The sequence below is a fragment of the Colius striatus genome, chromosome 19, assembly GCF_028858725.1.
Source record: "Colius striatus isolate bColStr4 chromosome 19, bColStr4.1.hap1, whole genome shotgun sequence".
NCBI classification, from domain to species: domain Eukaryota; kingdom Metazoa; phylum Chordata; class Aves; order Coliiformes; family Coliidae; genus Colius; species Colius striatus.
Window position 1 is genome coordinate 8,252,474 of NC_084777.1, and position 27,777 is coordinate 8,280,250.

A 27,777-nucleotide genomic window follows, 5' to 3' on the forward strand; every position below is an offset into this window, starting at 1 on the left:
CAGATCCTGGGCTGGATCACACCAGCTGCAGCTGTGTCTCAGCACCTGGAGTGCCCTGTTTGCTGTCCTGTAATGCTGTGATGGTAGCTCAGCCCTGTGTCTCTCCCGTGTCTTTAATAACGAGCGTGCTGCATTCCTCCAGACCGTTCATTAGTCTGACACCTTTTGGCTCTGGGGTCACTTGTCTTGAGGAATTTAATGGAGGGAAATTGCAGAAAGCTTGGTTTGGAGAAAACAAGTGATGAAGTCTTTACAACTCTGAGGGTTAAAGGTTTAAATGTGGTCTTGTGTTTTTATGAAGATGCTCGAGACTGCAGCTCTCTGGAGAAATGCTGATGCCCTGCTGCTTCTCTGGGGGCTGATGCCATGCTGCTTCCCTGGTGGCTGATACCCTGTTGCTTCCCTGGGTGCTGATACCCTGCTGCTTCTCTGGGGGCTACTGTTCTCCACAGGTCTCAGCACCGAGCAGTGACACAGGCTGTACATGGTGCTTTGATGGAGGGGAACAGAGGGCCCAAGTATCCTGCTGCTGCCCCAGCTGAGTCACTAGAGAAACTTTGTAGAGACAGGAGCTGAAGATCCATATGCACACATGCCACAGGGATGCTCCGGTGTGTGCTGGGGCTTGAGTGGGTTCAGGATTTTGCATGCAGAGCTCGGCAGTGGAAGTTTTAGGGCTGTGTGTCATGCATTAAGCACGAGGGTGCTTACAGTTAATGAAGCTTCCATGTGTAATTTAGCAATAACCATACTGAGCATCTCCTCAGCCCTGGAGTCTGATCCTCCACACAGGATCACATCAGTCACGCGTCTGGGTCGTGGCAGCCGTGTGAACGGTGATGTCTTTGTTCATGTGAGGTTGGCCAGCAGTGCTGTGGGGCTCTCCCTACACTGGGCAGCCTCTGACTTGGGCTGGAGGCTGGGTCCTAGGCTGGTCAGGCTGGCTCAGCTACACATACCCTGCCAGGACAAAAAATACCTCCCAGTCTTACCTTATCTTGCTTGTTTCCAGGACCTCTCTTCTCCCCGTTGCTCCCATCTGTTATTTCTTCCATAACCTGGTGGTAAACACAGTAGTCCATATTTTTCTTCCCTGGACACTTTGCCATCTCTGTTTGGCCCTTTAGGAGCTACCGCTTGTCCTGTGGGACCAGGAATGCCAGTAATTATGGCAGCATACACTGCTCTGCCCCCGTCATCAGCTCACAGGGAGGATCTGCATCTGCAGCCCCCAGGTTCCACCACCAGCAGCCCCGAGCATCCCTGGGAGGGATAATAAAGCATCCCTTGGGGCACAGATGGCTTTGAGGGACCAAGAGGAGAGACAACCTGGGGGGCAGAGCATGGCACTGGCAAACACCCGGAGGTCCTGGTTCACTGTGGCACCCGCTCTGCAGAAGGGTTGGTAATTTCTGGTGAGCAGCTATAAATCAGAGGTGCGAGCCTCAGCTGCTGCCTGACATGACATGTAACTCTATCGTTATGGCAACCACAGAAACAAATAAAAGCCTTGCCTTCACTTGACAAGCCTTTGAGATGTCCTGATGGAGAGACAAGTGTTCAGCAGCAGAATGAATTCTCTTGAACTCGCTGTCGATTCATCTTCGTTTTGCTCCCAAGTGAGCCCCTTTGCTCTCTGAGTTCTTTGCCAAAGTACAATCAACTGGATTTTTTTATTGTTATTTTTTATTTGTTTGTTATTGTATTTCCAGTTCCCTCAGCAGCAAAGAGCTCTGCTCCCCATCCCTGCGCCCGCATGCATCCTGTCTCATGTTGAGGACTGGAGCTGGACTTTTGTTCCTTGCCTGTGGCTTTCCCTTGCTCAGCCCTGCCATGCCCTTGCAACACCACTGCTGCCCCAGCCTTACAGGGGGGTTGCAGTGATGTTTTGCAGGGGTTTTGCAATGATTTGGGCACTCATGATTTCACAAGTCCATGCTGAGCTCTCTAGTGTGAGGCTTCCTGGGTGCAAAGGAGGATGAAGAGCAAAGTGGATGAGAAAGGCAGAGGGAATGTGGGCTAGGAGAGGGGAAACAGCTTTGCCAGGGCAGCCACAGCAGAACTTCTCTGTCCTCTGACTTAGCCTTGTACCTTATCTGCAGGAGTACAGGGAAATGGGTGCTACTGCAGGTGGGCATTGCTGAGGCTCAGGACTGGGGCTGCACTGGGCTGCCAGTGGGGTGTGAGCAGAGAGCTCCCTGCCAGCTCTCTTGCCACTCGCTACAGGAGATGCCATGGGAACGAGGCCTTTTGTTCCTCCCTCCTTCTCTTTCTCCTGGAACAGAGAAGCCTGTGATTTCTAGATGCTTGATGCTGGAGAGACCCTCAGCCAGGAGGTCAGGGGAGAGGGGAAAGCAGGCTGGATGTGGGGAGCTGCCTGCAGGGCCTCTTGCTCCATTGGTGCCTGGGAAGTGCTGCTGGTGCTCGGTGCTGTGCTGAGGGGACGGCTTCATGCGGTGGAGCAAATTGCTCGTTGCATCACCAGGCACAACTTCCTCATTTCTGCAAAGAGAGCAGCTCATTACACCACTCAGACACTGTCATCCCCACAGATGAGGTCCCTGCCTCTCTGGCCTGGGCTTCTCATCACCCCAACTTGCTGATGGCTCAAAAAAAGTGGTGGAGAAGCAGTTTGAGTGCTTAAAACCAGGATAAAGGCAGCCCTGTGCCTCATCCTCTGGAGGGGAAGGACAGATGCTTTACAGAGGCAGCCACCAGTCCCTGCCCTGTATCTGTCAACTTAGCATCATCCTGCCTGGTTACTGGGATTTTTCTTGCTCCCTGCCTCCTGTTTTGATTTATGGTAGCAGGTTAGAAAAGTCAGGGACATCTCACTGGCTGTGAGGTGACTAAATGGAGATGTAACCTTGCAGCAGCCACCAAAGGGTGTGAGCAGCAGCATGAGAGGAATGACAGGAATGGTCTGATGGGGAAATAAGGGAAGAGAGGAAAAGAGGGTAAAAAAATCCCCAAAACTGAGCTGAAATCACCCAGGGATCATCTAGAGAGGGTCAGAATTGAAATGTGGGTCCCCCAGCACCTCTAGGAGGGTTCGGGGACCTCACTGCCCTCAGCCTGCCTCTTCCTGGTCCATTGCCAGCCATCAGTGACCTTTCATGTCCAGAATTCAAGGGACATTTCAGCCCTCCCTCTTTGAGGGCTTTTAATAATCTCTGCTATGATGAAGCTGAGTTTCTTCAGTCCTGTGTGTGAACCCACTGTATTTTTGAAGTCTTGATGCTGAGCCATAACACTGCACAGAAAATAATCAAACCTCTTAGGGATGGGGGATGCAGATTTGGACCTGGCTCATAGGCAAATCCCTTGCAGGGAGCAGCAGCAGCATCTACACGTTTGGCAGCTGAGTGATTGTTGTTCCTCTCGTCTGTGGTGCCCCAGAGCCCAGGAGGGAGAAACAACCCAACGAGCGAACAGATTTTGTTTATATATTTATTGAGACAATTAAAAAAAAGCCACCAACGCTCTCTAAATCCACAAATGCTGTCTCACACCCAGAAGCAGAGTGAGGTTTGGTGCTGGACTCTGTAGCTGCACCTTGTGCCAGACCTGCTGCTGTGGCTGTGTGTGTGTGTCTGTCCATGCAACACCCGGAGCAGGGTCTGTGCTGGGGCAGGATGCTGCCCACACTGAGCACTCAGGGTTTGGAGGGGGAGTAGGGGCTCCAAGATGCTGTGGTGGTGTGTGTGCTTAGCAGAAAGGGTGATGTAAGGTGATAAAATCAGAACCTGTGTTTCTCTGATGAAAGGAGTTCTCCTGTGCCTGTTGGATGGTGGTTTTATGTCCCTGCCTTTGCTTCCCGTTAAACATCAGCCAGAGTGTGCTTTGTAGCTGGCTGTTCAAAGTGCAGCCCCATGGCCTCTCTCTTTATCCAGCCTGTCTGTACTGTTTTTCCTGAATTACATTGTTTTTTCCCTCTATTTGAGTTTTATTACCTTTGCCTTTGAGTGCATCTCTTGCCTGTGAAAGGCACTAGGAGGTTTGCAGCTGGGAGAGGGACCCGGTGGTTCATCCCCTGGCCTAGATAGGAGTGGCTGTGTGGCAGCGTGGTGTTGGGACAATGGGATACGTGCCAGGCTTGGGACAGAGAATCTCTGCTCTCATCCTCCTCCTCACTGTGCTCTTCCTCACTGTGTGGCATCTGCATATCCTCTACCCTTTGCCTCACTCTGCCCAGGATTTGTATCGTGGCCCCTTTTTATTTGTTTATTTGCAGCTCACCCAGCTTCTCCCTTTCTGATTTAGATGCTGATAAGTAGCTGTCAGGTCTTTTTCTGGTCTCCCCAAGTCGAGCTGCTGACTACAGGGTGAAAGCAGAAGCTTTCTTGACTTGTTCCTTCTGCTACCTGTGTAATGCCCAGAGATCTGGTGGGCAGTGGGGCTTTCTTGGGCACTGTGTTGGGGTGCATGAAGCAGAACATTGTTTAGAGAGAGTGACTTAGAGCAGTGCAAAGCTGGAGAGGTTTGGAAGGAGGGCTGGGGAGTGAGCAGAAAGGGAAAGAAAAAAATCAAGAAAATTAGGTGGAGCCTTGCAAAAAAATAATCCCATCTTGGGAATTGCCCTGGTTTTATTGCCTGAAGAATTACTGTGCCATAATCAATTCATCTGGAGACGTTTCCTGCGGTGTTTCTGATATAATGAGGTGCTGCTGGCTGCAGCCGAGTGCCTTTAATCGTGAGGCAGATGGGTGCCAGGAGGGACCCGCTCAGGGCCATGGGGCTGAGCTGCTGTGGGGGCTGTGGGGCTGCAGGGGGGCAGCACTGGCAGGGAGGGATGGGAGTGAGGCTCATGATAGACTCCAGGGTCTGTACATCATTAATAGAGCATGTGTTTCTTCTCCAGCAGAATGAATGCAGCTGGTGTGAAGCAGGTTTTGGAGGGGAGGCAGGTGAGGGGTGAAAAGCAGCCAGTTGCATACAGGGCAATTGGGGTCTGTTGGCACTGTGGCTCAGTTGGTTTTAGGGGAGAACACATCTCCTGCAGACAGGAGGTCTGGGCATTGCACTGGAGATTTGTCCCAGGCATCACATAGCCAGGTTACTCGGTGCTGGCTGATGTTGTAAAGCAAAACTGGTCAGGCTAGGGTAGTGTCCCCCTTGCTGCTCACCCTCCTGGCTGCTGGCTCTGCTGTGGGCTATCCCCCTGTCACTGCCTGGCCACATCCTGCCCTGTCCTGCCCTGTTGCAGCTCATCAGGAGCCACGCTGAACCCAGCTAATAGTTCCCCGCTATTGCAGAGGGCTTAAAATGACATAAATGAAGCAGCTGAGAATTAAGGCAGGGTACTGTGCAAATATGTACTGAGCTTTTGCAGTGAGAAGTCTCTTTATTCAGTTCAGTCCACATTTCCTTTTTATTTTTTTAATCAGTGCATATCAAATAGAAATGAGCCAGAGCTGGAGGTGTTGGCTCTGAAACGTGGGCCTGGGATTTGGACCCACGTTAGGGCCATGGCTGAATAGTTTGTAAAAGGTTAGTGATAAAGTTGTGTGTGGTTTAATAAAGGGCTCCTGGCCCAATAAGAGTCCAAAGGGTGAAGATGTTGCTTATAACCATCCATAGCAGGCACAATCTTGATGTGTAACAGGTCCCTGTCGTGTGTCAGGGCTCTTCTGCCTGGGTCAGTGCTGTGGAGCAGCTGTTCTGCATCACCTCCCCAGGGGGATGCCCTGGAAACCCTGTGGCAGTGGATGGAGTTAACCCACTGTGAGGCTCTGGATCTCAGCCCCCTCTCTGTTCCGTATATGCTCATGTGTACAGCCTGTAATCTGCTATTAACCCTTTATTAACTCACAGCCTGCCCTAATTTGGAGGCAGGACTTTTAAGCTCTCAAGCACCACGGCTGTCTTCCTCAGCCACGGGGTCTGTTGAGGCTGAGTGCCATCTGGGCAGGCAGGCTGGGCAGCACTGCCTCCTGCCAGCAAGTTTTGGTAGTGGCTACCAACCCACCTCACAGCCCAGCCATGCCCCAAGGGCCCTGTGTAGGCGCTTGGTAGGTGCTGAGTTGTGGTACCTGGTTTCTTATTCCATGGCAATGACTTCCTTCAGGGAAGCTGTGGGTTTCTGCTCACCTCCTGCCTACAGCCACTATTTGTGGTGGCATTTTACCTCTAATTTGTCAATATTTGAGTCCAAAGGACATTACTGTTGTTTTACTGACAGCTACAAAGAGCCCTCTTAGACCTGCTCCATGTAGTTGGGATGGGCACCACTGCAAGTCAAGAGTATTTATTGTGGATGGACTATTCAGGATATCCATCTCCTTAGTTCTTCCTTACCCATTCTGAACAGGTGGCTCCTGTTCTCCACTCCTGCAGGCAGCTATTGATGGCTCTGGTTACCATGCTGCATCTCCCTGTGGGAAAGGGGGCCTGAAGGAGGCAGGATGAGGGACTCTGCTTGTTTGGTCCGAAAAGCCAGCACTTTTGTGTTATGAGGCTGTGGCCTCTCTCTGTCTTAGTTCTCCTATCATAAAATCAGGACTTTTTTTAGTAGGATTACCTCTGTCTTGGCCAAGACAAATGGTCTCCTATGAGAATGCTAGTGCAAATATCAAATAGGATCAGTCCCCAAAGCGCTTGAGAAATGGTTCTGGAAGCTCCCTGTCACATCTTCCAGCACAACTAAAAGGTTGCTCCTGTACGGTCTCTAAACCACCCTGCAGATTCAAGTCAATCCTTATCCTGGTGGCTTGGCTAATAATTTCCCTGCATCACTCCCTGCATCAAGTTACCTGTTGTTGAAGTCCAGATGGATCAGGTATTTCCCTTTCCTTTTCAAATAAAAAGAATACAAATTCACTTATCAGAGAAAGGTAAGGGATGAATCTGACACACCTCAGAGTCAACAGGTAGACACAGAGAGAGGGGACAGAGACCAGTGTGTCAGGCAGGAGCTGGCAAGCTGCCCTTGGCACCCCAGCTTCAACCAGCTTGAGGCTCTCCTTGGCTCAGCCCATCCCAAAGGTTCTCCCTGTGTCCCCTACCAGTGCAGAATCTCCCCCTACCCTCCTGGAGCTGCCCAAGACAGAGGGGTTCCTGTCTTCTCCTGGTGACAAAATCAATACCAAGGGGCCTCCATTAATATTCCAGGAAGGGGAGCGAAGATTGACTGCCTCATTAGCAGGCATCGTGTGAAACTCTGACAATAATTAACAACTCAACGGTCTTATTTGCTGGCCTATCACAGAAGTATTCAATCAAAAATGTAATTTGCTTGACGCTCCCATCTACCATAAAGAGAATATTCCTTCAAAGTTTTAAATAGACTAATTAAGGGGGAAGAAATACAGGGAAAAAATTATTAACAGTATAGTTTTAATGGGAAATTACTGGAGCGTATTAATAATGCAATAACCATTTTTAACAGCTGTCTGTCAGTTTGTGGGCTGGGGTAATTAAATTAGTCACTAAAGGGTTAGTCAAATTAGGTGTCGGAGAGCAACGCTGGGGCTAACGAAGGCACGTCAGGCTTAACGCTCCGGCACACGAAAGAGGATGGGATGAGGAGGGATGGGATGCTGAGGAGGGATGGGATGCAGACACTCATGGGTGGATCCCTCCAAGGTCCCCAGGACCTGTGCAGGGTGTAGCCCCTGGTCTCACATCTCCCATCTCCTGCCCTCGCTGTAGATGAACTCGCCGTGCCGGGTGATGCGAGGAGCAGGGCAGAGCCCTGCGTTGGCAAAGGCTGGGTTGTCTTCAGGAAAACAATAAGAAGAAAGAATCTTATCTGAGCATGAGCATGGCCCAGGGTGGCCTCTGTGACGTCTGCATCAGCCTGATGCTGCTCAGGTTTTTAATCTCTTTCTGAGAGCCAGAAGGCAGCTATGTGGGGGCTTTTTGGCAGTTTCTTTCAAGGCTTTTCTGTTCTGTGCATTTCAGGCTCACATTCCCCCTTCCTCCACCCCTTTCACCCCTTTTGAAATGAATCTCAGTTAATTTTGGATGTTGTTGAGCCTGAAAACACATTTTTCTTGCCTCCAGCCTATTAAAAAATATATTTACAGCTCCATAAAGCAAAGCCAGCTGTCAAGGTAACATCTTGCTGACTCCCAGGTGTTCAGGGTGGAGACTAAGGATTTGGAGAGGTACTTGTTTGTGTGATCACAGTGAAGATTTTAAGCCCAATGGAGAGGTTTCTGTCTGAGAAAATCCTAGTGTCCAGCCTGGGGAGGTGTTGGTGGAAAGCACAGTGCCTGGGGTGCTTGAGTTCCTGGCTAGGGGATGCTGCTGTGATTCATTTTCCTTCTGTCCTCCTTAAATCAGGCTACTTGGCCTCAGGGGCTGAGTAGGAAAGGATTACTCCTTCCAGTGTATGTTTTTAAGATTTCAGGTACTTTCTCTGTTTTTATATTGAAGTAGGACCTTTACTATAATATGTCAGTGTGGACAAACAAACCAACACAAAGCAGTGACCAAATTCCAGAGGAAAAACCCTCACCCATCAAGAGGTACCAAACAACGTGGTGGTTGGAGCATTGGGAGGGCGCAGAGCTCTCTGAAACCATGGTCTGAATCATGCAGAGCAGGGACATAGATTTCCATATGTTGTCTAAATGTCTGGGGTTTTCTGGGCAATTTTCTCACTCTGAATTTACATTTGCTCTCGAGATTTGTAAGTGCTAGAGGAGATGGCAAAGCCTACGTGTTCCCCTGAGAAGTTTCAATTTCCATGAATCACTGGGAGGTTTTTTGTGTAATTTCCATCTCCCATCACCCCCATTTGAAATTTAACTACAGACACACCTACCTGCCTGAAGAGCTTGGGACTTTGTGCTGCTATTTTTATATCATTAAGATAGATGTAAAGCTTGCAGTTGCTGTAATTGGGTGATTTGGGGGGGGGGGGGGGGGAAATGAGCTGCACACGGCATACGGGAGTCAAATAAATACCCAGCGTAAGCAGCTCTGGTTCAACTCTTGGCTCCTGAAATTGCTTCAAGAGGAGAATCCCAGGAGAACAGAAACAGCAAAACCCCCCAGACACACCAAAACATCTGAATATCCCAACCACTGTAAAAAAAGGAGCATTCCCACCCATCCTGCAGCCCGGTGGGCACTCAGGTGGAGGCAGGCCCTCCCCATTCTCACGTGTTGGAGAATTACAAGCCATATAGATTATTTTAATGGCCATATTACTTCCAACTGTGCCTCCACCATCTGTTCTTCCCCAATTATGGATGCAAAAACCCAGCGTGTTTCTCCATTCCAGCAGTAGAGAATGAAATAGAAGCCTTGTGAAAGGGTGTATATATTCTTTCAACAACGGAGTTGGCACCTGCGATGTTTTGCTCAGGCTTCTGACCCGCGTCGGTCGGACTGTGCTGCCTCATCCCTCTGCACCACTCCTGCCCGTGCCTGGAGCCATGGTGGCAGAGGGAAATGATGATAAAAGAGACAGGATGGTGTGCTGCATGCTTTGCCCAAGCCATGCAGGGGCAGCTGAATTATTAACACTGACCAAGCATCTAAGTGCTACAAAACTCGACAAGAACCTCTTACCTCCGGCACAGCAATAAACAGGATTGAGGCACAGTGGGAGGGAGGGAATTAAGACAGGACATCAAAGACTGGATTCTGTCAAGTAAATCATGCCATTGCTTCAGTAAAAGAGCCCCTAAATGTTTTATTAGGGATTTTCAACAACTACCAAAATTAAGATGGAAGGGATGAATTATTAAAAAATAGATTAACTAAACTAGTGTCTGAATTAAAGATGAGAGGTGGCTGTTGGGAGCCGCCGTGTGCGCGGCCATCCGAGCCCTGCAGCTGGGCAGGGTGCAAGCAGCGGCTGCCTGGGGCACTGAGAGCTTCACACCGCTCCATGGGTCCCTTCTCGAGTGGCCGTGTGATCTGAATTTGCTGCTGAAGTGCCCTTGCAGTATGGTCTGTCCTGGCGTTACACGTGCAGGGCTACAGCAGCCCGTGAAGGTTAAAGCACAGGAGGGAAAGAGGTGCTGTTGTCTCTGGTTTGTTTTGTTCCAGCCCCCAGGAGGCTGGGAGCATTGACTCCAGGTGCTAAGCACAAAATGTGATGAAATTCCTTGTTTGTTCTCCCTTTCTTTCTTCTTCCCCAACATCTTCAAAGCTCTTAACGTGCAACTATACAGTCAAACTCCTGTGAATGCCAGTGGTAGTAGGGCTGCTGGGAACAATTCACAGTGTCTACAGCAGCACTGCTTGAAGGGGCATTCTGATGGAACAGGCTTCATTCATAACAATAATAATAAACCACAATTTTGCAGTTATAGGCTCTTTTCATCTTCACAACTCAAAGGAGCATTAATTAACTGCATGGCACGGTGGGAGGTAGGTAGCTGCTGTTGTCCCCGTTTCTCAGATGAGGAATCTGGAGCGTTGACACATCCTGTGAGCTGCCAGTGGTAGTGTGGTAATTCACCAGCCGAGTCTGCAGCCATCCCAAAGTGCCAGCTCCCATTCAGGGCTCTGCTCCTGGGAGGACTCTCTGCTCATCTTCAATGGCAGATCAGCCCCTCATGAGTTTTGATGTCATCTTCATTTCTTTAATCCAAGTTTGGTTTTGGATAGCCAGAGCGAATATTGGTGAAGTGAAACTGAAGTCTTCTAATGTGAATGAAGCCCAGTGCTGAAAGCCCCTTTGTTGCCCTGGGGCCAGTGACTGGGCAGCGTTTCAGCTTTCATCTACTCCATTGAGAGAAAAACCTGGAGAAACAAGTTGAGCTCACCCTGTGCTGTGATCCCCACTCTTTGCAAATGTGTGTGGAGAAGCCTGTTGGGGTGAAATGGTAAAAATACACCAACCAACAGACTGCCTTCTTGCTCATAAATCCCCAGGTTTACCCCTCTGCTGAGCTCTGCCTCCAAAACCCTCCCACCTCACTTTTGTTCCAAGGGTCACATTCACAGAGGCTTTTGCTGCTGTGTATTGCCTGAAAAATCAATGTTTTGGCTTTCATGTGTGTAACTGAAGAGGAGTCTTTGCATTTTGGGAGATAGTTTGCCTGAGAGGCTTTGGGTAACCCTCATCTCTCCTTGCACACAGTATCGGGTCAGCATCTCTCTGTGCGGCTGCAGCATGAAGTGAGTCAGGCTGAGGGATCACCTGGTGAGGAGGAGCAGGGTTCAGGCTGCCGTGGGCTGGGGGTGGGATCAGCCATCCCTCACCCCCACCTCCTCCAGGAGCCCACACAGTGATCCTGGCTGTCCCTGCTACTCGGAGTTACCGGCTGCCACGGGCTCTGACGGATGCTGCTGGCAGCTGTCGTCTGTTCATCCCTTGCTCCCTGCCCTGGCAGAGCTCATTTGTGGGGCCCATAGTGGGACCATGGAGGGACATGTCTCTGCATACATGTCTGGTGCTTTTCAGAGGAAGCAAATAGTACTCTGAGCATCCTCCTCAGGGGCAGAACTTGGACTAGCATGGAAGCTTTTCCTTTTAGTCTTCTTAATTAAGATAGGCAGTAAAATAAAAGCAGTGAGTGAAATGTGATGGAGAGGAGAAGGAGGGTGGTCCTGCAGTGTGCAAATACTGCTCTTGTCTCTTTTTTTTCCCCCTTTCTTTTCTCCTGTCATCAGTCTCCTGTTGCTAAACATGCAGCTGGAGAGCAGGTTCTCTGGCAAACTTCCCCTGATGGGTTTTGACAGATGTAATCAGGCAGGAGCAGTGACGACCATGTCCCACGCTCCTGTAAATTGCAGTTCAAACTGAATATCTTTCAGCATGCACTGGCAGCTGAAATGACCCAGATGGCTGAGATCTGGCTGGCCCAAGGGGAATGATGCTCCCATCCTGTGTGTACCTACCTGCAGCTCCCATCATTGTCCCTAGTGCATCCCTCAAAATCTCTCCCATAGGACATGTCTTTCCTAAATGCCTTTGGTATAGGTGACAGTGCAATAATTGAGCTCAGGGAAGGATCTGCTGGAAGTCTCTTTAGCCTTTAATAAATGCATATATTCCTTATATTCCACTTGAAAATGCAGGAGTGCAAAGGTTTACAGACAAAGGGAGGATGTCTGTTCTGGGATGTCTGGCATCAGAGTGAGGAGCCAGAGGAGCTCTGAGTTAAACTTTGTGTTTGTGTTCAATGTTTGTGTGTGAACATGGTGTTGCCATTGGTTTAATGTGTCATCTGTGCTTTAATGGTGCTTCAGGTGAGCTCAAGACCTTCCCATTCCTCGTAAAGACAAAATAACAGGCTCCTTCTCTCATTGGCATCTATTGCAAGTAGTTCCAAGATCTGCAGGCTGGTACTGATTTGACTCTGCTTGGGAGTAGCTTAGATCATCCCTAGATCTGTACCTAAGCTAGGCCAGCAGGCTTCAGTTTCTAATCAGCAGAAATCTGGTCCCTGGAGCTCAGGTCACCATTCAGCTCTTGCTACAGTCCCTGAGCACTTCAGGGCAGGGAATCATCCCCAAAATGAGTTATCTTCCCCAGTGAGTTTGAAGGGAGCCCTAAGTGACCAGTCCTATGTATGTGCAAGGTTATCTTCGGATGGATGAGCTGAGTCCCACCCTCTGTCTCTCTGGAGCAGGGTTGGTCTGGCCACTGTTGGCCCAGCAGCAGTCAGGTGTCAGCCCTGTGCAGGCTGTGCACCCACTCAGGGAAGTGCCATTGTCACTAGGAGATGCTCATCTGCAGGAATGCAATCCCTTCCAGTTGTTTCTTGGGATTTGAATCTGGAGTCTTCTGTTTTAAGCACATCAGACCCAGTCCCACATTGCAGACCCAAGCCACAGTGAGACCTGTGCCCTGCTTCAGCCTGTCTGCCTTTAACCCTCTCTCTTAGGTAAATGAGAATGTTTCCTGTGCCACATTCAACTCCACACTCAATTTATCTTGTTTATTGACCCAAGCAGAGAGTCAGTGTTTTCTTCATCTGCCATTTGCTTTGCTGGCAGCCAGTGTGGCTGAGCAGGAGCTCAGAGGTGACTCGTGGGTGCCACAGAGCTCGGTGCCAGATCTTTCTCTTCGCTTTTATTTGTGTTTAAAAAAAAAGAAACAAAATGCTGATTATCCCTTTTTCTGAGCACACCTGGCTCTGGACACAGCTTGGCAGCCTTTGCTATCCAGAATGGCTGCAGGCAAGGCTAAAAGTGTGCAGCAATTACCCCAGGAGTGGGAAAGCCAGGAGGGAGCCCGCGGGTCAGCTCGTTACAGGCGGGTGCTGCTGCAGCCGCGCTGCCCACTCCCTCCTGCCAGCTGCCATTTGCTTGGGAAACGTTGGCCTCTGGGGTTTTCATGTGCATTTGAAGCTCTGTCTCTTCCTCAGAAGTCTGAAGGCGATGCTTTGCAGCCATTGCCTGGATCAGAGATTTGCTGTGGGCTCCCATGGGCTGTGGTTTGCGATGGGAGTGTTGGGGGGGGATGGGGAAAGGTTTGCTCACCTCTGTGCTGGGGTATTCATAAGGCTGTGAGTCAGGAGAGGTTCACTGGAGAGCACTGAGAGCTGCCCCAGGTGCAGGGTTAAATCCAGCTTCTACCCCAAAAAGTTTGCAGGTTGGGGACAGCGTGTGGCTGCTTTGAGGTCTGTCCAGGCAGCACTCACTGCCACAGTGGCTTATCTTTGCAGGGCAGGTAGAAGACAAACCCTCCTGGCAATGTGGATCCAGTTTTAGGTCACAGCCAAGGTGATTTAGTAGGATGTGGCTACTGCAGAGGGTGGTTCTGGCCTTCCACCAGCCACCAATGCCCGTCACTTCCCGTGTGCCAGCAGTGGCATATCTCCGATCCTGGGCTGAGATTGTTCAGGGATTTAAGTCAGAAGAAAACCCTTTTTTTTCCCCTCCATGGTAGGCAATTATTTGCTCTTAAGTGCCCACATCTCCAGGCAGGGATGAGATGGGTCCCTAGCAAAGGCAGCAGCAGCTTGGGATGCTCATCACCTCTGAAGACCAGACTCATGGAGGTGCTTGGTATCCTCAGGAGGGCTTAGTGACCAGTAGCTTACCAAGGAGGACGCTGCCCTTGTGACAAAGCTGGCTGTGCTCCAAGGAGATACTAGTGGATGCTGGGCACCTTGGCAAAACTGTCTGCATTGGGTGTCTAGGTAAGAACCGAGTCCCTTTGCAAAATCTGCCCATATGGATGGAAAATCCCTATGCAAATCTCTCCCCAGGTATAAAATTAATTGGATTCCAACTTCAAAGAGTACTTCTGGAAATGAGCTGTAAATAATCTAGTTGTGCCTCAGTTCCTCTGTCTGTGGACATTCACCTGGCTTTTTCAAGGCCAGCGAGTGTTGCTGATAGAAGGTGCTATATATAGCAGCAAAGCTATGCATATATGTATACATATCCATAAATGCATCCCTAGTAACTGACCCAGGTGTGTGGTGTTTTCTAAAACACAGCTCATGGGTTTGGTTCTCCAAAAAGCTCTAGTGCTGCTTCATACAGGCTCTGACCCCCTTCTCCATGAGGGTATATGCACCCCCATGCCATGGGATCTCCCAGTGCCATGGCTGGGAGCAATATGCTCAGCTCCCCAGGTCTGCAGGGAACAGGGGAGTGGACAGGGTCTGGTGATCCCTGGAATGAGGAGACATTTGGGAAGGTCACTCAGCTGTGCTGGCTTTTGAGGGGCTTCAGCTGCAAGGAGCTTTGTTGCAGAGCCTGGTGTTGCCCCTGGAGCTGCCTGGGAATGCTGAGCTGCCATGGTGTTCAGGGCTTTGGGCTTCTCCAGGCTGTCCAGCAGCCTGTCAGGGCAGGATCTCCAGGCTCAAGGCTTATCCCTGCCCCTGTGAAGGTGGTTCATCCCCAGCACCCAGTTTCCCAGGAGCTTGGTGCTGTCTGTTCCCAGCAGATCAATAGGAGCCTGTGAATGCCTGGCTGTCTGATCCTGCAGCTCTGGCTGTTTCCTATTTATCTAATCTAATTCTATCAGCATTTCTAAAGTGTTTATCGCCACCACATCTGAGCACTTCATATGTATCTTGAGAGGAAAAAAAGCCCTCAGCTGGTGTGTAATGGAAGTGGTGGAGGCTGAGATGTGGCTGGGCCTGCTGCCTGTGCCCTGGTGAGCACTGGGGTATGGAGTCACCTCCTCTCTCTCCCAGTTTGCATGCAAAGTCTGTGTTTTCCTGATGGCCCTCGTGAAATGCTACAAAGTCAGATCCTGAAGAGTCCATTAGAACAGAACACTGGCCCAAAATATCCTTGAAGCCTGTAAAAGGGAAGGAAAACCCCAGAGACTCATTTGTGCCTAAGCAGATGCTGAAGTCTGAGCCCCAGTCTGGGAATTTCAAACTTGGCATTGCAAGGCATGATGGCTGAAGGCAGATACAGCCCTCCATGCCACGCTCTGTCCATCCCCAGCACCCGTGGAGCACTGTGGGACTCCGTGGGGCTAGGGCACAGGACACAGAGCTGGGGTCATTCCAGCTCTCCTCTATCTATTTAGCCCCTCTAAGTTCCCACCAGCGAGCAAATTCCCAATTTCTAGGCTGGGAAAACAGGGTGCAGAGAACTGCCACAGCCAGGCTCTCATTTGGGCTGGAGTATATGTCTGTTGTAAATGGGAATCCTTTAGCTCATCCCTTTGGGATGACAAACGAGCAGTGACCTGAAGTCTTGGCTTGCTGGTGGCTGACTATTTTGAAGAGCAAAGGCAAGGGAAGGTGTCTGGATCCATTTTTTCACTCCAGCATCTGATTGGGTTTGTGTCTGGAGTGGATACAGGTGAGGTAGTGAGGAGATGTCCAGAGCTCATCGTGGTAGTGAGATTAATGGCATTTCTCACCATGCCACATAGAGTCCCTGTGAATCTGTGTTTTCTTTGAAGCAGCCCAGGCAGGGCTGCAATCACTGCCTGGTACTGGGGTGGCCTGACCCATTTCATGATGTTTTCATCCTTTAATAATTTAGGACGAGAGCTCCCAGGCCTTCTGTCTAGGCTTTTGCTCATTTGCTTGTTTTCCTAAGATTTCTTTTTCTCCCCCAGGCAAAACTGTTGCAGAGGATTGAGGCAGACGTTTTGTGGAGGGTCTCTCTCTAACAAGCAAAGAGCTGCCTTAATTTGGCCAGCTTAAAAGTGCTTTTGAAAAACTTGAATGGCTGCACACGGCATGAAATCTTGTTTGATTTTAGCAGCAAGAGTCATCAACAGTCTGTGTGCCTGAGCACGGATGAGCATCCCTGCTCTGAAACGCTGGCCGAGGGTGTGAAGGAGGGAGACAGACACTGGACAAAAATACCCAGTTTGGGGCTAGCAAGGAAAGGGAATGGGAGAGAGGAATGGGCTATACTGGGACAAAAGGGGAGGAAGATGGTGAGCAGGCAGGTGATTTTACCCCAGGGAGAGCTTTGCCTGCCAAAGGCCGAGTGCTGCTGCATCCTGGCACTGCTGCTGAAAAATGACCTCTTTTCCCCAGACTGAGTGCCTTCCCCTTCCTCCCTGCCCAGAGCAAAACCCCGATTAGGGTCCTCTTCAGCAAACATTATCAAGTTTGCAAAACTCCAAAGCCAGGAGGTGCCAGGGTCAGTTTGCTGTGCAGCCTTCAGGCAGCCCCTCTGTGCATATGCATTATGAAACCCTCCTTAATAGCATAATCATATCCTAGTTTTTTTACCTTTGCCTCATTCAGCACAGCCGATGAACCTGCTCTGGGAATGATCTGCATTAATGTGGGGCTGTAAAAACTTCAGCTGAAGGCAATGAGAGCTGTGCTTTGAGCAGGGAAAGTGTCATTTAATGCTAAGCACTCTGAAAAATCAAGTCTAAATGTCTCAGATTCGGTGCATGTAATGTAGTGGATGTTTTTTACATTACCATGCCTGGGCCTTAGCTCCCCATCTGTAAAATGGGGATGATAACAGGGTGATTGGGAACTTAATCACTTTATTGGTTGTGAAATACTGCTGCTTTTTGGTGTTGAGAAAAGGATAAGCAAGCCATGAGGAGCTGAGTAATTGTGCATGCAGAACAGCATCTGAGTAGAGTACAATAAAGTAGGAGCGATGCGTCCTCCGACAAAGAGAAAACAAGATACTGAGGAACTGCAGCTGAAGTTATCTGTAGGGTGCTGAGAAGCCTGCAGATGTTCATGGATACCCAGGGGTGGGGTTTGTCCTGTTGAAAAGCTGAGCATTCCGAGCATTTCCTGCACCCAGACCCTGGCTGCAGCTCAGCACCATCACCTTTGGGGCGGATGGATCCTTCAGATAACCCTCTTGTATGTGATCTTGCAATCAACACCTTCATCAAAGCACATAATTACCAGAGGCTGCATTAATGTTGCCTTGGCAACCTTACTGCTCACATTTTCTTAAGTTTTGTGTATGACATTGCAACCTCAGTGATTCCCTTGCTGACACTTCCTCGGTGTGCCAGAGCTGCCTGTGCCCCTGTTATGTGGCACTGGCTCCCGTGCAGAATGTGCCTGCTGCAGCTCCATGTCGTAGTGCCCATTGTGTCTGCAGTCCTGCTAACATGGGCTTTCCTTGGACATTTGGTCTGGGTCAGTGTTGCAGATCATAGAGTCATAGAACTTTTTTGGTTGGAGAAAATCTTTATCATCAAGTCCCAGCCCTGCCCTCACCCTGCCCAGCCCACCACTAAGCCCTGGCCCTCAGCACCTCAGCTACACAGCTTTGGGATCCCTCCAGGGACGGAGACTCCCCCACCTCCCTGGGCAGCCTGGCACAGGGGCTGACAACCCTCACAGGGGAACAGTTCTTCCTAATCTCTAATCTAAACCTGCCCTGCTCTTCAGAATCCCTTTGCCAGTGGAGAGCCCACCATCCAGGCAGAGATACAGGCTGGATGCAGCACCCTCCACAGAGGGTGCTCCCTGTACATTCAGCTTGGGGTGCTGTGTTTGGCAGCTGTTTTCAGTTTGGGGGCAGGGCTCTGGGAAGGGCTGAGTTGCATGCAAGCAGTCAATTGCAGAACCAAGGTGGAGATGATGGAAGAGCCTGTGCCACTCTCCTGCTGAGGCACGATCCCAATGGAAGATCTAGTGCCAGGCTGAGCTCTCTTGTCTTGTCTCCTGGGTCCCTGACCTTGGTCACAACACACGGTTCTGAGGTCAGAATGCAAGATTAAATCAATGTGAGACCAGATTTCTCCCCCCAGCCCCTCCTTCTCCCACAATGTGATGCATTTTCACTCCATCCCCCCGGATTATGCCCACTGGACTCCTGACCACTGCCTGCATGGTGCCAGGGTCAGGGTTTGAATTGGTAGGAGTGTTACAAGTATTTCAGGATGCCTCCTTTCACAAGCAGCCTGCAGAAAGCTTTGCCTCCCAGCATCATCAGCGAGGTCTGGCGAGCCATGAGCTCTCTCTGTGGCCTCTCACTTCCTCTTCTGCACTCATGTTTTTTCCTTCCTTGTAATCACCACCTTGTCTCATAACAAACATCCTCCACCTGCTTTGTGCTTCTAAATTGAAGCCAGGAATGTATTTTGAAGTTCGCTATTTTGTAAATGATGTGTTGAGAGGACGGGGTGGAAGGAATTGCTGAGCAAACTGAGCTAGGAAAAATATTCATTAGCACAGAGAAATCATTTGATAATATTCATTTATGTAGTCTTTAATTATGAATTGCTGCCTTTCCTGATAACCCCCATGCCAGTAGTGTGATCCGTTTGGCTAGATAAACATATTACTCTGTGAGCTAATTAGTGTGCAATTGCTATCAGTTAATATGTACTACTACTACTGATTCCATGTTGAACAAGCAGATTCCACTACTATTAACTGTTCAATTATTACTGTTTGGAGCAGCCTAGAGCCCCTCACCCGAGGTGTTGGTTGGTAGTTGCAGTGATGTGAGGGGCCAGGAGGCTTCTCACTGAGCCTGGAGCTTCCTGGTGGTCTACATCCTATTTGTTTTTATAATTTAATGTCTTAAAGATGATGAATCTGTGCTTTTCCTGACCTCCTGCTTTGCTGTCTTTTTAGATTTCACTAACCTATTTTGGGGCAGGTGAAGTTTGGAGTAGCTGTGCAGGGAAAGGGATGGGTCAGGCTGATCTGGGATGACTTGGTGTGCTTCCTGACTTAATAACTAAAGTTAATGAAACTGCATTAGGTGCGTCTGGCTCTGGCTGGTGATGTAATCAACAGAGGGAAATTAGTTCCTTTGAAGCTGAAACCATCATAGGGAGTGTTAGGAGCAGTTGTGGTAATAGCAGCAGAAATCTGGGGCTGTGCAGTTGCGTGGAAAAGGGGAAAGTAGTGTCAGTGCTGGACACCTTTGCAATGGGAATAGTCCCATCCCTGCTGTGAGGAGTTGGATGCCATGGGGCAAGTGGGAGATCTGCAGGAAGGGAGACATTTACCCAGTGAAGTGTGATGGTGCTGAACCCTTGCGACCTGCTAGGACATGGCAGTTGGGGCTCCAGAGAGATATAAGACAGGAGAATAAAGCTGGGACCTAAAAAATGACTGGGAAAGCTGCATCTTAAATAAATGCAGGTCAGGGTGGTGAGGTTACAGAACAATGCCCATTGCTTTCACTGTGATGTGCCAGGATGGAATAGTGCTGTTTCTTTGGTGTCTCCAGGTGCTCAGTGCAGGTTTTCTGTCCCTCCAAGGGCACTTGCTGTGCTGCAAGCCTCTGTATTGTTCCATCCCATCCCATCCCATCCCATCCCATCCCATCCCATCCCATCGCATCCCATCCCATCCCATCCCATCCCATCCCATCCCATCCCATCCCATCCCACATTTTACTGTCCAAGGACAGCAGGGATCATCCTGACAGTGCTACCACTGGATCCATCCCCAGCCATGGTGGAGCAGCCATTGGCAGGTGACTTTTCCAGCACAAAGGCTTGGAAAAATACTGATATAGCCTGGGCTTTATCATCCCTGTTAAGGCTCATTTGCTTTTTCTCACCCCCTCCAGCACTGAGGTTGCCTGGGAGACTGAGCTGGCATTGCCTGCATCTGCCTTTGGCTTGCACAGGGCTGAGGTGGCAACCATGGCATTTCCCTGAGACAGGGGCAAAAATGCTCAGGATGAAAACTCACTCACTGATCTCATCTGTGCCACCCTGGTCCTTAGTGCAGCAGAGCCAGACTGCCTCTGAAGGGGGCTGCAGTGGGATGAGGGTCCCAGTGAGCCCAGTGTCCCCAGGATGAGTGCTGTGTGTGAGGTGGGTTTGGGTTTGCTTTGCTGTAATTAAATTGCTGGCCCTTCTGCTTGCCGAGGTGAGCTTCAAAACACTCTGGTAGAGCGATGGTTTTGTTCAGCCTCTAGCAGATTACTGAAGTGTGGTAGGGAATTTTTCACACTTTCCACCTCAGGTTTTTGGGAGAGCATTTCTGTGAGTGTTTGTTCCAGTATTACCACGAGAAGTGAGACGACCCAGAAAATTTATAGTAAGCAGCTCATCAGCAGCAGTGTGTCAGTATAGCTCCATTGAAGTGCCTTCTCCAGCATCACTCAAGTAAGAATGATTTCTTCTAGTTTAAGACTTTGGAAGATGGGTTTTTCTCCAAACCTCCCAGCACTATTAGAGTGGTTGAAAAGTGTCTGTGGGTGCACTGGGAAGAAACTCATTTTTTTTTCCTGTGTGAAATAATAAATGTGCTGCCTGCACACACATCTTCAGGCACTGCACTGAGGAATCTGAGTGAAGCCTTGAGCTTAAGCATGCTGAGACTTCTGACTGGGAAGTCCCTGAGTTAGAAGCTGCCACTGCCTCTTTGGGTCCTCCAGCCCCAGGGCTGCAAATTAACTTTTCCAGAGCATCCCAGTTTGGTCTGTGCATGGGTGGACTTGCCTGGGAGACAGCTTATGGGTTGGTGCTGGGGGAGGTGGTTGCTGCCTTCACTACAGACATGGTAAATGATGTTCTGGGTACAGGAGAGGACTGCAGAGAGAATGGTCTCTTGTTGCAGGCAGAATAGTAATAATAATAAGATTGAAATCCTGGGGAAAAAAGCCCTTATTCTATTGCTTTTAAATCAGAAACCACTCTTCTCAGGTGGCCATTTATTGCATGTTCTTCGTACATTGGGTGTTTAACTGCATGAACAGAACAGCTGAGCCTGTGGTGCAATCAGACTCCCTTGGAATTGTACTGTAAGCGTGGGAAGTGCTAAAAGTACTAAAAATAACATTGAAAGCATCTCCAGTTGGACATCTGACAGTGGTGAGCACCTTTAGTCCTGGTCTCTTGTTGCCTTGGCTCCCTGACTTAAGCATGAAGAAAACAATACCCAATACCAATTAGTCTAGTAAGTGCAAACTAATGTTCAGGAGGTACTGGGTGTCCTGGGTAGTGAGTCCTTGGGAGGAGAAGACCCCAGGGGAAGGGATGGCTCTTTCTCTGCAGGTGAGGGGAGATGCCATGTGATGAGAGGGTGCTGGGGCTATGGGTGGTGGTACCTCAGTGTCCTTGTTGATCTGGGTCCCAGCCTGCTTGTTGGTCAAACCCCAGTGCTTCATTTTTGAATGCTGGGCTGTGCAGATGCAATTTGGTTTTCTGTTGGTGATATGTACTGCTTTTATAAAAGATGTGATGACCAGTGTTGCAGTACAGCCCCAGCTGGGGTTCTCTTTTCCTCAGGTGGGCAGCCCCTTCCTGCTCATTGCTGTGGTGGATTTTGTGGACATGCTGAGCTTTTCCCAGCCTTAACCAGTCTAAGTGCTGGAATCTGGGGATGAAGAGCTGAGTTAACTTTCCTTCTGCTACTGTCCATAATTCTCCCTCCAGTTTGATATTTCAAGCTTGCATCTGGCAGCATCTGCCTGTCCCAGCTCACCATCTTGCACCCATCATTTGCAGGTTGTGGCTGGTAAAAACAATTTCCAACCCACTTGTCTGCAGAAAAAAAAAAACCCAGGAGGCAGAACCATTCACACAGCAGAGAAGCTCATGCAGGGCCCACTTCCACCAGTCCCATTAATATCTTTGAGAGATTTGCTCTGAAACTCGAGTTTCAGCAACCTCACTAATGATTTCAGTGCTAGATGGATTAGCAGAGGAAAATGGGAGTTTAGTGAAGGAAAAAGAAATGTGAGGGAGAAAAGGAGCAGAGGAAGACAGGAGTGGAGTAGGTGAGAGTACAGGGGATGCTCAGACAAGAGCATTTGCTGGGAAGAAAATAATAACCTCCCCACACTATGGATGGAGACTTGAGCTGTCACAGGTCTCAGGCTGTGTTTGGGGACTCCTCAGAGGGATTTCCCCCAGAGTTAGTATCCAGCTCCTCCGCAAAACTGTCCCAGAGGGATGGGTGCTTGGCTTGAGCTGCACCCTTGGCACATTTTGGGGCTGAATCAGGTTGTGGTAGGGTCTGGAAGGGAGAAGCAGCTCCAACACAGGCATCTGTGAGGCAGAGGATGAGTGTCCCTCTGGCTGAGGGAGCTGGGGGTGTGTAGTCTGGAGAAGGCTGAGGGGAGATGTGATCAGTCTCTGCAACTCCCTGGCAGAAGGGTGCAGTGAGGTGGGGGTTAGCCTCTTCTCCCAAGTAACAAGTGATAGGACAAGAGGAAATGGGCTCAAGTTGCCCCAAGGCAGGTTTAGATTAGAGCTGAGGCAGAACTTTTTCCCTGAGGGGGTTGTCAGCCCCTGTGCCAGGCTGCCCAGGGAGGTGGGGCAGTGCCCAGCCCTGGAGGGATCCCAAAGCCATGGAGCTGAGGTGCTGAGGGCTGTGGGTTAGTGGTGGCTGTGGCAGGGTGAGGGGAGGGCTGGGACTGCAGCAGCTTCAAGGGCTTTTCCAACTGAAATGATTCTATAATTCTATGATCTGATGGGGTGGGGGAAAAGGGTGAAAGGCAAAGGATATCCAGGTTTAATCCCTGTCTTATCATAACAGGAAAAGGGCATAAAGTCTGCCCAGAGGGACATGTCTCTGGTGGGCTCTCGGCAGTGACACGAGCCCTTTCTCAAGCCTCGCAGCAGAGCAGATGTTTTGTGGCCAGAGCTGGTCAAAATTACACAGGCAAGCAGCTGCTGGGATTAAAAATTCAGAATCTGGGTGCATCTTGCTCTGTACTGTTCTGCAAGTGCATCAGCTCTTAAGTTCCCTGTCGAGTGGGATCTCACCAATGGAAGTAGGAAGCAGCACAAAGACACGAGACACTTTGGCTGAGCTGTGCTGGGTGGCTTTGGCTCCCTGCTCTGTAGCAGACCCTCCTTCAGGATGAAGCTGCAGGTGACACAGCATCATGCTTTATGTTGCTAGTGGGCCCTGTCTCTAGAAAGTCATGCACCTCAAATCTTCCCGTGATCCCTCGCCAAACACAGCTCAGGGAGCAGATGGTAGAGCAACGCTGTCTTAGTCCCCAGCTCGCATCTTTTTCTTTGTTTTTCTCAGTGATGGTTAACTTTGTAAGACACTGAAGTCTTTAGCCATTAGCAGGCAATAAAAAGGGGCAGCTGAGTTGGATAACACTCACTAATCCCCTTCCAGGATGAGCTGGAGAGAAGAGCCTCTGCGAAGCTCAGGAGCTTATTCTGAGATGAGTGCTTTGGAGGCTTTGAGAATTGCATGGTGTTGGTATTTCATGAATAAATAACCTTCAGTTATATTTGTCACCAAATCTGCTTCATTAGTGAGGGCCTGGAACAAAGCAGGAGGCTGGAGGAAAGTATTTCCAAGGGAATTGAGGCAAATGCAGGTGATGGGAGGTGGTGTGGGGCTGGGTGAGGATGAGGCTGTGATCTGGCAGGGAGCCCTGCTGCTCTGCATCACACTGACCGTTTGTGGCAATGGAAGTTGTTAGCAAAGGGGGTTTTACTGAGGCTGTGTGTCATCAGTGGGTCCTGGGAGAGAAGGTAGTGTATTTTGTTTGTAAGTGGATCATTTGTGTGTGTCTTTAGGAGGGCTGCAGGGTTAAGAGCTCGTGCCTGTGTTCACAGACATGTGTGTGCTTGCAGAGAGAATCTGGCACCAGAAATCAGGTTGCTTGCTCCAAAATGCCCTTTTTGAATGGGACCTTGCATCTGCTTCAGGGTGGTGGGGAATTGTCCCATCCTCCCATTAGACCAAGTGCCAAGCCCTGCCTGGGCCCTGTGGTTCTGGGGCCTGGCTCCATCCAGGGCCACTGGCAGCTTCCCTCGTGTGCTCCAGCAACAGCGTGAGCTGTGGAGCCCGTGTTACCCATCCTGCCTTGTCAGAACAGATCCTGGGCTTTCTCAGTGAAATGCAATAGGGAGAGATGGAGAACAAGAGGAAAGAACTGTTCTTTTGCAGGCAGCTTGTTACCACAGGGAAAGTGACTCATCCATCAGGGCTGGTCTGATCTGTGCCTGGGTGGTGTGGAGGGATGGCTGTCTCCAGCAGGCATCGACCAGTGGTGGCCACATGCTTCCCTTGCTCCTGAGGCGTCCCCTGCCCTGTGGGCACTGCCTGCTCTCCAGGACCAAATGCCTGTGGGCATCTGGGGCCTGGGGGCTGCAGGCAGGGAGAGACCAGCAAGGCTCACTGCTGGAGCTGCCCAGGTGCAAAGTCAGCGGCTCCATGCAGCAAGTCACTTATCCCATGGTCACTGTGGGAGATGGGTAATGAATTATTGCTCTTCCCCTCCCATCATTCAAAGGAGCCTCTGAGGCTGGCAGTGCAAGGGTTCAGCAGTGCCTGCCTGCAGCGAGGCTGGCTCTGCTGGTCCCTCCAGAAGCAGCCAAAAGCAAAGTTTCCTCCCAGCTCACTCGCAGCGTGGCCTCAGCCCTGTCATCTGCTGACACCCCCCTGGCAGCTCGCTGTGCTGGAGCGATGCTGCTCTCATCTAACGCCGGCCAGTGCAGTGATGGGCCAAGCAGCCTCCCTCTGTCTGCAGGCAGAGCCGTCTCCCTGCTCCTCTGGCAGGTGACATTTGAACACTTCCCTCCAGCTCTGCTGCCCCACCTTCCAGCAAGGTTAATATTTTATTACTCCGATGGCTCACTGCAGCCCGGCAGCCCCTGCCCGTGCTTTGCCAGGGGTCATCCATTATGCCAGGCACGCTTTCAGAGAGAGAAGTTCCCGTTCCTGTCCTCTGAGGGCAGAAGGTCAGTTTGTGCTTCCAGGTTTTAATTAAAAGCATTACGAGCTGCCCCTGGCATCTCCAGCCCGAGAGCATGATGCCATGCAGGATGAGATGGCTTTTCCTGCAGCACTGCATCTCCCCAGAGCTACCCCAGCCAAGGATCCAGCCTCAGGATCTCCTTCCCACCGAGGCAGCTGTAGCTCCTCACCTTCTTCCCCCAGGGCCCTGGGAGCTGCAGGAGGGTCTGGTTGTTTGGTGACCAAATGGCAATGCCAAGAGGGAGGACGGGAGCACAGCTCTCCTTGCAGTGCACCTACAGTGAGAAACCCCTCGGGAGGACCAGATGGGGCTGAGCTTTCCGTGTGGGCACTGGAGGAGTTGTCATGGTTTGTTGGGGTTTTTTATTTCACTAATTCTACATTAATAAACAGCATTTTTGGTTAGTAAATAACATGCCCTTTCTCTCCTCCCTTCTCTGCAGCAGAGAGACGTGCCTTGATGTAATATATTCTCCCTTTCTCACTCCCTCACTTCGGAGGAGCTGCAAATTCTGGTGGGAACAGAGTGCTAATAGAAAAGGGCTCTAAAGATATTTGAAACATGACCAAGAGAGGACAGAGGGAGATTCAGCTTCAAATATGCTGGAAAATCTAGGAGATGGGCCAAGAGAGGGGGAATGTCGGAAGTGTGATCGCCAAGAGGGAAAAGTTAATTGGGAAGCACTAATTGGGGTGAAAGCAGGCAGTGCAGACATGAATCTGCTACGTGGGGTAGTGATGCAGCCACAGGCACTGCGGTGGGCACAGAGCTGCCCTGACACTGGGGTGACTTATCCACCCCAACCCATGGTAGTGGGGAAGCTGCCCTCCGTCTCCATCCATCAGGGATGTGCTGATTTACCAGTTCTTACCGGTTCAATGGTGTTTTTTTCCTTGTTGAAAGTCCCAGCTTCTGGAGTCTCATGATTGCCCGGAAATCTGCAGCCTGCAGAATTGTGTCTTCAGTACTCCACAGGGCTTTATTTCTTGTGTTTGGTCTCTGCATCGTTTCTAACCCTCAGGTTTACAGGGGAAAGCTCGACTGTGCCCTAAAGGCTTAGAAAGCAGAAGGCAAATTTAGGGGAGAGAAAAAAAACCACCCAACAAACTACCCAGTGATTGATTTATTTTTAAGATCTCATCATTTTTATGCCAATGTCATTATATTTGTTTTAATGCCTGACTCATGATTTTTTGGAGCCTCTGGTATTGGCAGGGCTGTGTGTGACAGTGTGTGCGTGCAGGGGCCCCACTGACAGATAACACAGTGCTAGCTGGAGACAGCAGTACTGTGGTCTTCCAGAGCTGCTGAACATTGCCTGCAACCACTGTTTCATTGCCAAGCATATGGTTTTCAAATAAATCCCCCCCCAAAAAAGAGAGATTGGCATTGGGCATCGAGTCATTATGCGGCTTTTTAGGTGCTGATGGAACAGCAAGAGGAGACACTAAAGGGGAATAAACCCCTCTCTGTGACTCCTGGTATTGCCTTAGTGGAGATTTTAAGGCCAGAAGGGTTAGTGTTGCATTGCATCCTGTGGAGGTCAAATCCATCACCATCAGTGACCTGTTCTGTGACCTTGAGTGAATCACTTTGTCTCTGGTCAGGCAGAGGGTGATGGGCTCTGATCCCCAGATGGGCTGCAGATAGCAGTTAACGTATCAAATATGGTTTGAAGATAGTAGTACCTTGGAGATACTCAAAGCTCTTGACAAGCATCTGTGTTCCCTTTGCAGGCACCCAGCAGAAAGTAAAGTCCTAAACACGTTTCCTAATCAAAATGCCACGGTTTTGCCAGGGCAGGTTTCTCTGTGGAGTACCCTGCCCATGCCACGTGCTGCCCGCTCCCTGCCAGCCCTAACGGTGCCTTTTCTCTCCAAGGGAAGAAGCGATGCTGTCCACCTACTTCGAAACCATCAATGACTTGCTGTCGTCGTTCGGGCCGGTCCGGGACTGCTCCCGCAACAACGGGGGCTGCACCCGCAACTTCAAGTGTGTTTCGGATCGCAAGGTGGACTCCACGGGCTGTGTGGTAGGTACCATGGCTGCTGGGCCCTGGGGCTGATGACTCTTTTGGGGATTAGATAGGGGATATGGCTTGCTTCAGCTCTGGGGATGTGGCCAAGGGGATGTGTGTGCAGGTGGTGGACTCCTCCCATCCCTGGGGCCTTTGTGGCATGGGCCTTAAAGAGCTTGGGGAAGGAGCCCCAGGGCACGGGTGAGCAAGAGAAAAAGGCTTGAAGCTGATGGTCATTTTCCTGCTTGACAAGAAAGCACAGGCTGAAAGCAGTCTTGCTTTTTCTCCTGCCTTTTTCTTCACAGTGTGGGAGGAAGATGAAGCATCTCCCCATCCTCTGCCTCTCTGACACCCTCAGAGGTTTGGTTTGTTTCTGAATGTGTTCACTTGCTGGACAATCTGCTGAATCCCAGGTCCTCCACAAGACCCTTTAGACCCTAGTGTTAGTTTTGGATAGATGCTCTGAATTGTTCCTAGATATCAATGCACAGAGGGGTTTTGCTGTTCTTCCAGGTGGCAGCAGCAGAGCTCAGCACCTCTCCTGCTCTAACCCATCTCCCCCAACAGCAAAGTCACCACTTCCCTGCGTGCAGAGCCTGTGTGAGTCTGGAATAACACACAGGGATGTGGGGGCAGGGCCATGGGAAAGCGGCGGAAACCTGAAGCATCCCTCTCATCTGTCTTTGTAGGATCTGTCTACCTGCCAGGCCCTGAGGGGATCCAGAGCTCCTCACCCTCTCTGCCTGCCCTGCAAACACATGCCTGTGCCTGCAAAGCCCCCTGAAGCC

At 50.2% G+C, this 27,777-nt stretch overlaps 1 protein-coding gene across 1 annotated transcript in view; it reads left to right on the forward strand.

The window, feature by feature from the left end:
- Window positions 1-27,777, forward strand: part of ASTN2 (astrotactin 2) — a 319,116-nt gene that overhangs the window by 148,339 nt on the left and 143,000 nt on the right. Inside the window, exon 11 of the mRNA XM_062011422.1 lies at window positions 26,854-27,004. Within this exon, the coding sequence (XP_061867406.1) occupies window positions 26,854-27,004 (151 nt within the window). The remainder of the gene's footprint in view (window positions 1-26,853; window positions 27,005-27,777) is intronic.